We start from the raw sequence: 15,340 nt of genomic DNA on the forward strand, positions 1-15,340 counted from the left end.
CCCCCGAGGGAGATAGGCTTTGTGGAGATAAATGTTAAAACACCATCGGTCATGTTTATACAGTGTTATCAGATCTATGACTTTTTTTTTTTTTACAGGAAATTTATTGGTTAGTTCAGCCAAGAAATGGTTTGACTGTTTTTGGCAGTTACACAATTGCTGACGTTTGGCATTAAACAAATAATAACCAACAAACCTAAGTGATCATTCCAGTGGGACAGAGGGGATTTATCTGCTTTGTACTATAAAACAGCGCACATAACTGTTTCAAACTCTCATAACACAGATTTTATGGATTATGGCCAATCTGTTGTTATAATTGAAGACCATTCCATTTCTCAATATACTTGATGGCGACGTGCTACTTTTTTTCTCGTTCCTTTACTTCCTCTTCAGCTTTTCTTATTGATTTGTGATTTTCCGGTAACAAAAGTGGAAGGGACGTGTTGTTTGTCTTATGTATTAGATAATACACAGGCTTCCCTTGGGGCTTGGCTTTATCACATTTCCTTTTCCTGGAGAGAAAAGAAATCAGGTCAATCCTTGTTGCCTCCCTAAGAAGAGTCTGTAAAAGGTTAGCTGGGATGTTTTTGTATGTTTGTTGCGTTCCTTGACAATGTGAGGTGACCTAGCTGTGGTCTGTGGTCCAGCTTCCCATCTATATAAGGATTCTGATGGCATTGTAGCTTGGTTCCTGCTTGCTCCAAAGGTGAAGGTCAGCTCGGTACTCTGTGTCATTTAAACGGGTATCACATCATCAGAGCAAATCATAGATTTATTTTGCACCTTATGTATGCAAGGCTCTTTGCTCACGGAGCTTATCGACTACTTATGGGAGAAGCATTAAGCAGGTGAAGGGATGTCGTAAGGAGAGCTTACTCACCGAATGATCCATATTGACTCTGGGAAGAGAGGAAGCACTTTATGCTGGGTGCTCGGGGAGGGCTTCACGGAGAAGGTTCCTACGGGTTGGGTGGAATTGAGATGGAGAGGAGAGGAGGGAACATTTTAGCACATCATTGGGGGTTAGCAGATAAACCAGGTGGGACTGGAAATTTGCAGACTGTAGAAATCTAATAGAAGAAAACAATGTCTTTAGGGCTAGACTGTGGACAATCTTGAATACAAGGGATCTGGATTTCTATTTGCAAGGTGGCAGGGTGTCGTGGAAGATTTTCGAGCTGGAGAAGAGTAAATCAAAGCAGTCCTTTAATTAAAGAGATGAATTTAATTTAGCAGAGTACACGGTAGGGTAAGGATTAGAAAGAGCAGATGGGGTGGAAAGAAAAAAGAAGTAGGGTTGGGTTGTTTTTCGTTTTTTGTTTTTGTTTTTGATTTTTTGGTAGACTTTTGCCTTCTGTCCTACTTTCTTTCCATCCTATCTCATCTCTCTGATATATCTATAGGTCCCCAAAACAGTATTATTGTTTTTCCACATGACATCCGCCTCTGTGGTGGGACTACCATACTCATTGCTTTGACTAAATGGACAAGAGACTTAAAGCCAGGGGCTGGTTTACAGAAACAACTGATTGGAGCCATTTTCTTCTCTGAGCCAACATGTTGCATACGGATGAATTGGGTTGGTGTTTATGTGTTAGTTTGTCTCTCGTAGACACAGTGTTGTAGCCATACCTTTGAGACCCTTGTTAGCTCAGCACATGTTTCCTAAACCTTTGCTCTGTGCTAGCACTGGGGGGTGGGGGGAGAAGGAGCCCCTTAGCTCCAGGGGCTGATGTCATAGTAGCCGCCCAAGACACGAGAAGAGTGCGTGACAGCTAACAACATTATCAACAAAAACATTGTCACAGTCAAAATGACGGTGACAATTCTCCCCGCTTAGGGAAGGAGAGTGGGAAATAGAGCTCATGAAGAATGCTCAGCGCCCACTTGCTTCTCCCCTCAAGGCTCTCATGTAATCAAAGTAAAATTTCATAAACCCCTTGTAGTATCTTACGCATTTCCTTCTCTTCCTATGCAGCAAACTTTTGAGCCCAAGTGCACCAAGCAAAGCTGTGGCTTGTGGCTTGGAAGTGTCTGAACCCCACTGGGGGGAAATTGCATGATGGATATGGTTACATGTGAAGTCATTTGGAGAAATTAAATTTCTTAACTCTTAAAATATACACAAGGCTAGTAAAGTATTCATTTTATTTCTGCAGAAATGGATCAGGTGAGGGGCGCCTGGGTGGCTCAGTCGTTAAGCGTCTGCCTTCAGCTCAGGGCGTGATCTCAGTGTCATCGGATCAAGCCCCACATCAGGCTCCTCTGCTGGGAGCCTGCTTCTTCCTCTCCCACTCCCCCTGCCTATGTTCCCTCTCTCGCTGGCTGTGTCTCTCTCTGTCAAATAAATAAATAAATAAAATCTTAAAAAAAAAAAAAAAGAAATGGATCAGGTGAGAGACTATACAGCCCATTTTATGAGTAATTTATACCCAGGACTGTATTTATGATGTGAGGTGTTGGGGCATAACTGATCTTGTGTATTTCTCCCAACACAGATCGTAGTCACTACCAGCATTGGACAGGACTTGAAAAGCTACCATAATCAGACCATTAGGTAAGTGCACTATTTTCTTCTTACTCAACATGATGTTGGATAAGGATTAAGAAATCTTCATATGTTAGCCCACAACCCTAATGTCCTTCCCACACCTCCTTATTCTGCTTCTGAGCGCGCACTGCGTCTCGTCTGCCCTATAGCCCAGTCTTTGCACTTTTTTTTTCCATCTGCAAACTCCCCTCTCTTCCCCCACAACATTTTTTTTTCTAGGCAAGAGAAACTATTCCTCTCTCCAGATCTCATTGTAAATTCTTCCTTTCATGGCACTTGATAATTCATTTTCTTTGAAAATTATCTTCTATGAAGGATTCTGAAAAATAAATCAACGTATTAATGTTGCTTATTGAGAATGGTGGGTAACTTTGGCCTAGTATAAAACATAAAAGCAGACAGTCTTCCTATTTATGTTCATAATCTAAATTTGAAATGCATGCGACTATTGATATTGGTGTAACTTTTCATCCTCAAGCAACCATTCTCCACGAGAGTTACAGACACTGAGAATTGGGTCCTTTGTCTAGCGTCTCATAATTTTTACATTTGCTTCCACACCCCTGTCTAATAGCGGGGTTTCTAGTGGCAGAACCATGGGGCAGCCTCCTTTGGGAATCAGGATCCCTCAACATGGCTAGACTACACACACACACACACACACACACAATCAAATGTTTAAGAGTAAGTGTAAAACACAGAAACAAAAACTACCAGCTTTTATAACATGTATATGTAATTTATGTATGCATGTATAATACACACGTACCAGCTTTGTCTGGATAATTTAAAAAAATGTACCAGGCACTTTGGCTGGGGGCAGGGGGCTCCTGCCTCCCCACTGTAGTTACTTCACTCCAGCAAGCAGGAAGCTGTCTCTCTGAACAGGCTCGTTCACTCAGACTCCTCACACAATCCAGATTTTCTTGGAAACCAAGTATTGAAGAAAGGAACATGGGAAAGGTAGAGATGAGGGAACGGAGGGGAGCATACACCCTGTCGTCCCCCCCTCCCCCCCCGCCCCTGCCCGGCCATCCCAGTTTACATTTAAGTCAAACTGATGGCTTTCAGGCTCTGGGTCCGTAGAACAATTCTTATTTTCATGGCCAGATTCAAGGATTACAGTTACAAGGAAAGGCTAAAGAGGTGTTATTCTTAAGCCTGCGAGGAGAAGGTCAGGGGCCACATTGACAGCTGTATGGGAACACAGAGGCTGAGGCCTGAGAACAGAGGGGAAGTGTGAAAGGGGGCCACGTGGACTTCGCCCAGTCAGCGAGAGTTCAATGGACATGAGGTTTTTTTTTTTTTTAATGTTTTTTTATTATATTATGTTAGTCACCATACAGTACATCCCCGGTTTCCGATGTAAGGCTCGATGATTCATTAGTTGTGTATAACACCCAGTGCACCATGCAATACGTGCCCTCCTTACTACCCATCACCGGTCTATCCCATTCCCCCACCCCCCTCCCCTCTGAGGTCCTCAGTTTGTTTCTCAGAGTCCATAGTCTCTCATGTTTCATTCCCCCTTCTGATTACCCCCCCTTTCTTTATCCCTTTCTTCCCCTACCGATCTTCCTAGTTCTTATGTTCCATAGATGAGAGAAATCATATGATAGTTGTCTTTCTCTGCTTGACTTATTTCACTTAGCATTATCTCCTCCAGTGCCGTCCATGTTGTAGCAAATGTTGAGAACTCGTTCTTTTTGATAGCTGAGTAATATTCCATTGTGTATATGGACCACAACTTCTTAATCCAGTCATCTGTTGAAGGGCATCTCGGCTCCTTCCACGATTTAGCTATTGTGGACATTGCTGCTATGAACATTGGGGTGCATATGGCCCTTCTCTTCACTTTATGTCTGTATCTTTGGGGTAAATACCCAGTAGTAAATAACTGGGTCATAGGTGAACTCAATTTTTAACTGTTTAAGGACCTCACACTGTTTCTCTTCAGAGTGGCTGAAATGCCAGACTCATCCACCAACAATGTAGGAGGGATCCCTTTCTCCACATCCCTCAATTCAATTGTTGTTTCTTGGCTTTCTATTTTGCCATTCTAATGGGCGTGGATGGTATCTCTGTGGTACTTTGATTTGAATTTCCTTGATGGCTAATGATTTTGAACATTTTTTCATGTGTCTGTTAGCCATTTGTATGTCTTCATTGGAAAAGTGTCTGTTCATATCTTCTGCCCATTTTTTGTTTTATTTGTTTCTCGTGATTGAGTTTGAGAAGTTCTTTGTAGATCTTGGATACCAGTCCTTTATCTGTAGTGTCATTTGCAAATATATTCTCCCATTCCGTGGGCTGCCTCTTAGTTTTTCTGACTGTTTCCTTGGCTGTGCAGAAACTTTTAATCTTGATGAAGTCCCATAAATTCATTTTATCTTTTGTTTCTCTTGCCTTTGGGGATGTATCATGAAAAAGGTTGCTTTGGCCGATGTCGTAGAGGTTGCTGCCTATGTTCTCCTCTAGGGTTTTAATGGATTCCTGTCTCACATCGAGGTCTTTCATCCATTTGGAGTTTATTTTTGTGTATGGTGTGAGAGAGTGGTCAAGTTTCATTCTTTTGCATGTAGCTGTCCAATTTTCCCAGCACCATTTATTGAAGAGACTGTCTTTTTCCCACCGGATGTTTTTTCCTGCTTTATCAAATATTAGTTGCCCAAAGAGCCGAGGGTCCATTTCTGGGCTCTCTATTCTGTTCCATTGGTCTATGTGTCTGTTTTTGTGCCAGTACCATGCTGCAATGGACATGAGTTTTGTTGTAGAACAGAGTTCAGGAATAGGAGAGGCCTGGGAGTTCGCTTTGGAGAACTTCCGGAGCCTCGCCTGGTGCCCCGCTCTGCACAGAGGGCCCCAGAAATCGAGGGTTTGCATTATGGGATGTGAAGTCTGAAATAATACCTTCTCCTTTCTCTCCTGACTCCCACCCCCAACCCCAGGATGTTTTTGTCGAAAGATTGATTTCATAGGCTCTGTTCATTCTCTGTGCAGGGGCTTCCTTTCACCATACATCCCGGTGACCTAGATGCTGGCACGAGTGAATTGTAGATGGAGAGATCACAGGGTGATCCAGGCCTGGGCCCGGGATGCGGGGAGAGAGACATATGCCTTCCACATAAAATTTAAGGAGGTGCCAAAAAACTCAGTAATTGTACCCGTTTGCTAGGGCTGCTGGGACAAAGCACCACGAGCTGAGTGGCTTAAACAACTGAAAATTATTGTCTTACATTTCTAGGAGCTAGAGGGCCAAGATCCAGTGTCGGCAGGGCTGTGCTCTCTCTGAAGGGTCTGGGAAAAGAGCTGATTTAGGCTCTGCGCCTGCCAGGCCTCTCTCCAGCTTCTGACAGCTCCTGGGGCTGTGGCGGCAGGGTCCCGATCTTTGCAGCATTTTCCCTATGACTGTGTGTGTGTTTGTGTCCTTCGTATTTCCCCTTCTGTAAGGACACCAGTCATCCTGGATTAAGTACCCATTCTGCTTGTATGGCCTCATCTCATCGAATTACACCTACCATGGCCCTCTTTCCAAATAAGGTCACATTCCGAGAGTCTGGGGGTTCAGACTTCAATCTATGAATCTGGGGTGGGGGGAGTGACACAATTGAACTCCTAACAGTGATCATGATAAGTGACATTTAATATAATATTGTAAGAAATAAAAATTAATGTAAAGAATATTGAAATGAACAAAAATGGAAAGTTTTAAGTAAATGAGAATCCGTGTGATCATATAAGATTCCGGAGAGGAGGACCTATTTTCAGGTACAGACCAATTCAACGTTCCACTTAAAGCATTGAAATGATCCCTCACCTGGTAATAGGGGCAGTCCTCAGACCCGAGAGTGTCCCCGGCCACGGCCTCAGCTGCCCTTCCTATACTCCTCGGATCTCACCCATCAACGGAAGAACTGAAGATTTAACGTCGGGCCTACCTGGGATTCCTGTGGTTAGATATTTGGAATCTGACCCATCAGAGAGATTCTAGAGTGAGCCAAACCAGTGAACTAAACATCGGATATTTCATATGGTTATAGGCATTCCTTTTTACTCTTTCTTGTCATGTAAACATGACGCCAGCTGCTGTCCCACCAAGGTGGTGTGGAAAGGTCAGTAATTAAGTGCTCAGAAGTGCAGTGCTCCACACAAGTGAGAGGCTGTTGGTGACACAGTGACAGGGAACAACTTCAGGCCTGTACTGCGTTTATCCTTCATTCATTCATCCAGTGTACACTCATTCACCCAGCGCCTCTACCACGCCCCTGACACAGTGCCGGCCTCTGCGAAGAAAATGATGAACGAAAAGAATACAGTCAGTCCCTAAAATCTAGTGGAGGAGACAAATCTTAAATAAATTCATAAATAAATATAAAATTACAAATAGTGGTGAATTCTGGAAAGGCATAGAATAGGGTAGTTTTGGAGGATACTCAAGGGGGTCAGAATTTATAGCAGGTCCCACGGAAATGACATTTAAGGTGATAATTACTCTAAGGGGGGGAGAGGGACAACTAATTTGAAGCTCTAAGTTCCCCAACTAAAGGACCGTTTTCTAATTCTGAGTGAGCTTTATTGAACAACTTCGGAGATTCGTTCGGACTGCCGGAGCTCCGCAGTAATAAACCTAGGCGGTCCCCTATGTCCAGATAAGAGTAAAGATAGTCTGCCAGCGTGTCTAAGGTTTCCAAGAGGGATGGCCTGGGCTTTGGAACTGTCTAGCTCAGCTTTTATGTCTGTTAAATTGATGACCATCAAACAGGGCACGCAGAGTACAAGGAAGCGTTGGCAATCTTTGTGCAACCACGGAGGAATTTAGAGGAGAAAAATGTAGAGGCTCTGAGGTGGATGGAGAGCAGGCTGGAGAGGTTTCCTATTTAGCTGCTCCTTTTGGGTCCCCAGACCCAATTCCAAGATGGGGGAGGGCTTCCCTCCTACCCACACCAAGCAATTCTGAGACACCAGCAGGATGTCCAAGAATTCAACTCAACTCCAACACTGTCCACCCAGAGATAGCATCTGATGCCACAGGGGAAGGGTCAGTCCTACAGGACCAGTTCCAAGCCCCAGACTGGAGATTGGAGGTTCCAATGACCTCCTCCTTAGGTTCGTTTGATTTGGGAGAGCAGCTCCCAGAACTCAAGGAAGTACTTACTTACATTTACTCATGTATTAAGGATCTGATACAGGATACTAATCAACAACCAGGTGAAGAGACACATGGGGCACAGAGCTTCCACGCCCTCTCCGGGTGTGCCACTGTCCCTAGCCTCCATGTGGTCACCAACCTTGAGGCTCTCACCCAGCCCTTTAGGGTTTTTATGGAGGCCTCATTACATAGTCATGGTTGACTAAGACGTTGGCCATTGGCTCGTTCAACCTGCAGCCCTTGACCCCTCCCTGGAAGCTGGAGGGGTGGAACTAAAAGTTTCAGTCCTCTAGTCACATGGTTGGTCCACCTGGGAACCAGCCTCTGCCTTTGGATGGCGTCACCTTCTCTGATACAACCAAAGACATGTTTACCACTTCCAACACTTAGGAGACCCTAGGGATTTGGGGAGCATTGTGAGCCACGAACTGTGGACAAAGACCAAATACACATTTCTTTTTTTTTTTTTTAAGATTTATGTATTTTAGAGAGAGAGAGAGGGAGCATGTGCTTGTGCATGTTGGGGGGAGGGGCAGAGAGAGAGAGAGAAAGGAAAATCTGAAGCAGGCTCCACACACCGATGCAGGGCTCAATCTCACAACCCCGAGATCATGACCTGAGCCGAAATTAAGAGTCGGACGCTTAACCAACCAAGCCACCCACGTGCCCCCAAATATATATTTCTTATAAACCACAGTGTCGAAGTTATATTATGATAATGATTTTTTAAAAAACCCAAAATTACAATCTAGTACCATAGGGACCAAGTAAATTATTGATCAGTTGGAAAATTCAGTTAAAGCAAAGATCCATTTAAAAAGATACTTACCATAAACATTTTATTTTCATTAAAAAACAGAAATGTACCTTCATCCACCAATCTTTCCAGATAGGGCCTTTCCTTTGTTAGGAATCTACTGATTGGAGTTCCCTGCGGTCGTTCTTGCATAAACGGCACCCAGTTCCTGTTTCTTACAAATGGAAAGAAAACAAAGACTTGTGAAATTATCAAAGCCAAGATACATCTAGAGTCCTTCCATTTTTTTCTAATCTTTTACAGTTGTCCTAATTCCACACTTTTTAATCAACCATTCTTTTCTGCGTCAACCCCAAAATATTCAACTTAATTGTTAGAGAGTGAACAACGCTTTCTTCCCGATCCATATTTTATTGAATGACGTAATAGTTCATTGAATTGTATAATTACAATGACCATACAATTGGCACCATCAGGCTTGGGAACAGGCACTTAGTCTTACTAAGCACGCGCTCCTACTAAGACGGCCGCAAAAGTCCGACAGCGGATTAGATTAGTAATTATAACCGTAGTTAATGGTTAGGTGCCTACTATGTGCCAGGCACTGTTCAAAATGCTCTGTTTAAGTATTAGCTTATTTAATCCTCACCACAAGCCGGTAGGTAGGTACTGTGATCATCTCTATTTAAACAATGAGAAGACTAAGGCTCCGGAGAGTGAGATCCAGCGGGGGAGCAACCGCACGTTGCCGGGATAGCCAGCAGGTGCGCTGGTGAGTCCATTGAGCCGAGTTCCATTAAGAAAGCTTCTATTGTAGGACCTTTGTATCTCTCAAGTGCCAGGTATTAGTCGTGAAGGTGGCTGGCATGTTGTCTTTCTACGGTCTTGAAAAACAAAATCAATTCACAGCTCTCGGAGATAATAACTTTGTGGTCCCCGTGGAAAAGGGAAGGACCCTCGTCTTCTCATGGCTTTTCAAGTCTGAGATTCTGAAAAGAAAAATATAAGGAGGGAAGCACTCCTTTTCCATTTTAGCCGCGTTCGTGTAAAGCTGATCTCAAAGCATTCACTTCTGCTGCCGTCTGTTGATGTCGTCAGAGTCTCATTCCTTCTCCCTTTCGTCTTCCTCTCCGGCCAGGTGCACCTGCTAGGGTTCAGGCCCCTTGGTAACAGTCAGTACATCCCCTCTCTTGGGATAACCCCAAGTCGCTTGGCTTCTCTGCTCTAACTGCTGGTATCTCGCTCCGTCCCTGTTGGCATCACCCTGGCCCATTGCTCTCGAGGCTCGCCAGGCTCCTGGCGGCTTGCCTGACATTTTGTTTTCTTTCCGTCTGCTTCCATCTGCCCTCTGCCTTCCCTGGCTCTTTCCTCTTTGCCTGGCTTCTCACTTGATGCCTGTCTTGACCCCCTCCCCCCAACCTGCTGTCCACGTAGGCTCTGATCCCTGCTTGCTCCCCTATCCTATTTCAGTTTTTAAAGAGGCAATAAATGCGTCTGTTTAAAAAGGTCAAAATTATATGAAAAGATACACAGGTAAATGTCTTGCTTCTAGATCTGCCCCCAATCACTCCATCCCCTACCCCCCACGCCCTGGGGAAATACTATTATTAATGTCTTGCAGTATATACTTAACAGAGTTTTTTAAAATGCAAATACAGAAAAAGTATCATTCTCCCCTATTTTGGATAAAATGTATATGTTCTTTGTTCCACAATTTTGTTTTACTTTGTTTCACTTCATGAATTAGCGATCTCTCCAGGTCAGTACACAGAGCCCTCTTCCTTTTTTAAGATATATATATATATATATATATATATATATATATATATATATATATATATATATTATATATAAAGAGAGCTCCATTTAAGGTCGAACTGGATGCTCGGGCCAGTCCTCCACTGCCCAGCGCCGGGGGACCGTCAGTCGTTGGTGAATATAAACAATGCAGCAAGAAACATCTTGGTGTATTTTATTCATGCCGGCCCGTTTTTTCCCCTCCATTTTCCTTCTGCTCCTTCAAGTCTTTCCAGGGCCAGGCGTTTCCAGCATCACCTGTTGCTCCAGCTCTGGCGTTCGCCTCTTCACTGCCTCCTCGATTTTCCCTCAGTTCTTTGCTAACTAGGGATGATGTTGTTGTTAGTTTTTCTTCACAGCCATCTTCTATCCATTCAACAAGGTGGTTTTTTTTTTCCTTTTACAGCAAAAGCATTTCCAATTAAGACTAGCAATTCCAAAGAATTCCAATTCCAGACAATTTTACCAATATCAAAAGCTGGCAGGTACGGAGTATTTACGATGGGCCAGGCACTCTGCTGGGCGTAAGCCTTTACATTTCACGAATCCTCCTAAGAATCTAATTATTGAGGAACTAATTTACTAATGAGAAAACACGGTCTCAGAGAAGGTAAGGGACAGGTCCAAGGTCACACAGTTGGTAAACAGCAGAGTGGGGATCCTAGCCCAAGTGTGTCTGACCCCACCATGGTCTCATCTGCTAGAACTCAGTGTGAAGGGCGTGAAGAAATTTGAAGGGGGTGGTAAGTCGAGGAGGGTCAATGAAAGAGTCTCTTTTTAAACGATCTGGTTCAGACCAAGAGCTCTCTCGATTCTTTGTTCTTCTGTAGCTTCAGGGAGGATTTCTATTATAATGACACCGCTGGATACTTCATTCTTGGAGGGAGCAGGTATGTGGCCGGCATTGAAGGGTTTTTTGGACCCCTGAAGTACTATCGTCTCCACACTCTGCACCCTGAACAGGTGAGCCCCGAGCATCGAGAAGTTTCTGGGTGTTCGTGCATGATGGGTGTGTGGCTGTGGGACGTAGAACCTCACGTAAACAAAAGATTTACCCAAGCCGGACCTCGCATTGGCTCTGTCATCAAACATAATTAATATGGAGGCTTTTCCCCCAACAAACTCGATAATAGATTTCTGTTAAGGTTTGGTTCATTTAGTACTCATAAAATGGAAGCCATTTACTTCCTCTGTTTTAATAACTACTAGCTTAATTATAGAGTAGATTTTTATCAGGCGGTTGCCTATGCAGTGATTAAGCTAATGAAAGGAGAGAATCTTAGTTATTTGGGAGAGCTTCTCTTATGTGCTATTATTTAACATTTCAGAAGAGGAGACACTCTAGCAAATTAAAATCTTGGTTCCGTTTGCTGCTCTCCTTACACACGCAGGCCTTGGGCTCCCACTGGGGTGGGTTGGCTGGACTTGTAGACATTGGAAGTGGAAGACCGAACCTATTATACTGTGACCCTCACCTCAAAAACCCACCCACGGATGGGCTTGTCCAGCTCTCCAGGCCAGCTCCCGCGGGGCTGGTGCAGGGAGGCGGGGACTGCCCACCTTTACAGACGTGTCTTTTCTGCCTTGGTAAGGAGATCACCAGCTACCCGAACAAGGAACCTTAATGCGTTCCCATGACCCTGTGGGCTTTGTTCTGGGGAAAGCAGGAGTCGTTAGGCAAGGTAAAGGAAGAAAAATGCAGAACCCTACTGTCCATGGGTGCATCTCAGAGCCCCTACGGAGAGACCTTTATGAAGAGGAAAACAAAGAGATTAATGTATTCATTTTGCGGCAAATACTCCCAGAGCACCTGCTATGTGCTGGCCCCAATGCTGGGGCCCACAGTGATTAAGATGGTAGCTCTCCAACTTTTCTTCGATGGCCATTCACATAAGAAATCTATGTAATAAAAGAAAGAAAGGAAGAAATCTATGTAATATGAGTACACACGTACATGCACACACACACACATACATGTGTGTATTATCTATATGTATAAGTTATAAAACCGAAGCAAAGATTTTACTAAGAATACATGCCCTTCCCGTGTTAGATGCACTCTATTTTGTGTTCTATTTATTAAAAAAAAAAATCACTGCTGGTTACAACCTGCTGAAATAATTTCATGACCCTCTAATGGGTCACAGCCTGCATTTTGAAAACCAGTGAGTTGAGACAAGGCCTCTGTTTTTGAGAAGCTCCCCATCTGGGTCTTAAACACCGAAGTTATGAAAGCACGCGGTCCGTGCTCTAATTCACCTGCGAGTGTTTTGGGTCACTGCGGTGGGAACATTCGAGTCCTTGCACACGTGGCGGGGGGTGGGGGCGCTGTTAGGGAAGCTGTCCTGAAGCAATGACCTTGGACCTGACTCTTGAAGGTCAAGGAGGAGCCTGCCAAGCAGACGAAAGTGGGAGAAGGGTTCGCAGGCAGTGGCACAGCGCGGGGAGACCTGGCATCCCTTGGGGACCGAAGGAGAGAGGAATGGGATTGTGTAGGGCCAGCACGCAGCGAGGGGAAAGAAGTGGGTGGAGGCCTGGTGTCTGGGAAACCCCGACATTTAAGAAGCTCTTGCAGAGGAGAAGGTGCCACAGAAAGAAGCGAGAGGGAACGGGACAGAGCTGGTGTGCCCTTGAGTTAGACCCTCTGTTGCAGGGTCTGTGTGCTGGCAGCCATTGAAACCAACGGGAGAAGGAAATCAACAACCCGAACACGGCCTCAGAGGTATCGATGGGAGTTTGATGATAACTGTTGTTCATTCGACGTTCTTGCCTTCTCGTAGATTGTTAATCCCTTCCTTGAGAAGCAACTTGCTGAACAGCTCCAATTATATTATGAAAGGTGCGCTGAGGTCCAGGAAATAGTGTCCGTGTACACAGCCACCGTACCGCAAGGGGGCGGCCGCCAAGAAGCATGTAAGTGCTGGGGGGCAATGTGAGGACAGCGGGGCAAGGTTTAGCTCGCGTATTTGTGTCAGCATGTTTGGCTTCTGTCTAACACGGGTAACATAGAATATATCTGACCCGAGCAGCGGGAACAAATACGACCTGGAGCCCCCCTACAGATGGGGGCGGATGACCGCGAACGTTCCACCCGGGCTCCCCAGACCAATGGCCAACAGGAGCCCACACCTGCCCCTTAGCCTCAACCGCATGCGATTCCATGTAAGAATACAAATGAGAGTGTGTTGAGCCTCGCATTGCATTCTTCCCATCCATAATGGGATCTTAGGCCAGTCTAAGAAAATAAAAGTGAAATGGAAAATAAATTAATCATTAGAAATGTTTCCCCATCGGTGCACTTTTGTCTTGGACCATTAATATCCGAATATTAGCTCTCAGAAATGTTGAACGGTGACTTTGTTGTTTGGGGCTTGGTTTTATTTTTTTAATCCTTGAAATTGATTCTTTCTGGAAGACCCGGTAATAGCCAGCAGAAGGAAAGAATTTAAAATGGACTGCTTTCAGGCCTGCTCCTATTTGCACGGGATCCTTCACTCATACAGGGTGTTCATTGATTATAAAAATTGGTTCCTGGCCTGTCTTCCAATATTCCTGCTTGGCTCTAGCGCTTATAAATGTCTCCGTGCTTGGAGCTTCTTGCTTGATCCGGCGGCACTAGAGTTAGTCACATATGTTCCTTCTGGAAGAGAAATTCCTATGGGGCCTTTGCCATCCGCAAAAGCGAGCTGACGATGGCAGTCCTGCCCACACATCTCACGCCCTCCAGAGCTGAACTTCCCCATTCCAGGCTGTGCAGGGATGGGTGCCTCTGGAACATTCCTCAGTCCGGTAGGGTTCACAGACCACGGTCTCAGGATGCGAGGAGACACAGTGATAGGTAAGTGTGGAAAGGCAGCCCTTCTGCAATTTAATTTAAGAATAGGCAATGCTGGTCCCCAGCTGCTGCGGGTACAGCTGACTCATCCAGAAAATATGATGCTGTCAGAAGAGGGGGAAGATATATAGGAATAGTAATATCCCAAACAGGAAAGAAACTGATTTTGATAACTGATGTAATTTCGGGAGAGAGACTCTGAGTTGGAAGGCCGTCCTCACATGCTGATCTGTTTGGTGGCCCTGGAAGGTTTTCCTAACATCCCCTGCCTTGCCTCCCTGGGGGTCCTTATGCTTTGCTCCTCAGCTCACACTGCCAACAAAATGGCCTAGATATTGGCCTCCTGGGGAACAGTCCGAGGCCAGCTGCTCATTCTGTAGAATTATTCAACAGCCATCAGCAACTTTGGCACATTTCCCTTGGACATGGCTTTGAACGTGTGACCTCGGGGCAGAGGCGTCGTAGCCAATTTCAAATCCCTAATGGACCCAAACCAACATCCAGTAACATTAAGTCTGACCTCTTATTTCTAGTTCCTCTTGGGGAGGAGGGATTTAGAAGGATGAGACCTTCCGTGTCCTAAGGGGAGGGCTCTCTTGTGCTTCCCTTGCCTGTAGGCGACCTCCGGAACTCCTACCTGGACCTGAAGCTCAGGTACGGGAGACCCTCCACGTGCAGAGCCTTCCCCTGGGAGAAGGGGCTGAAAGACCGGCACCCCAGCTTGTTCCAGGCCTTGCTGGAGGTGGGCTTGTGGACAGGTAACTGTGTCTTTGCCTCGCCTTTAGACGCTGGTTGGGAAGGCCCCCTCTTTTCTAGTTCTGCTTACCCTCGTTGGTGACATACGCCCCAAAGTGATTTGTCACCCTAGTGTCCTAGGTTAACTTCACATTTAAATCCTGCCCTTGTGTGTCCACAACTCCCAGCGTATCTGTGCACATTTCCAACACCAGATACAAAAACAAATTTAGGAATCACTCCAGCCATTCTTTTAAAGCCAAGGCCACCAATGATGGCTTGCAGCCCGAGCGGGCCACCAAAGGCAATTGGTTTGGCATGTACATTATTGTCAATTTTTTTTTTTAACTTAGTTGCTGGTATCCAAAAACTTGCATAAAAATGAAGAGGTTTAGCTTTTCTTGAAAACCCCAAAGATCTGGCAATGCCCGGCCGCCTTCCTACATTAGCGGCGGCTCTGGAAGTGAGAGCCGGCCCGAGTGTGTGCTGTCTATCCACAGCCCCCCCCCCCCC

At 45.2% G+C, this 15,340-nt stretch overlaps 1 protein-coding gene across 4 annotated transcripts in view; it reads left to right on the top strand.

Annotated features, from left to right (window-relative positions):
• Positions 1 to 15,340, top strand: part of SEL1L3 (SEL1L family member 3) — an 87,170-nt gene that overhangs the window by 13,433 nt on the left and 58,397 nt on the right. For all 4 annotated transcript variants that reach the window (XM_008685863.2, XM_008685862.2, XM_008685861.2 and 1 more), the window contains exons 5-8: positions 2,502 to 2,560; positions 11,088 to 11,220; positions 13,038 to 13,170; positions 14,710 to 14,850. In XM_008685863.2, coding sequence (XP_008684085.1) covers positions 2,502 to 2,560; positions 11,088 to 11,220; positions 13,038 to 13,170; positions 14,710 to 14,850 — 466 coding nt within the window. The remainder of the gene's footprint in view (positions 1 to 2,501; positions 2,561 to 11,087; positions 11,221 to 13,037; positions 13,171 to 14,709; positions 14,851 to 15,340) is intronic.

This window comes from Ursus maritimus, unplaced genomic scaffold (genome assembly GCF_017311325.1).
Source record: "Ursus maritimus isolate PB19 unplaced genomic scaffold, ASM1731132v1 scaffold_8, whole genome shotgun sequence".
Classification (NCBI taxonomy): Eukaryota; Metazoa; Chordata; class Mammalia; order Carnivora; family Ursidae; genus Ursus; species Ursus maritimus.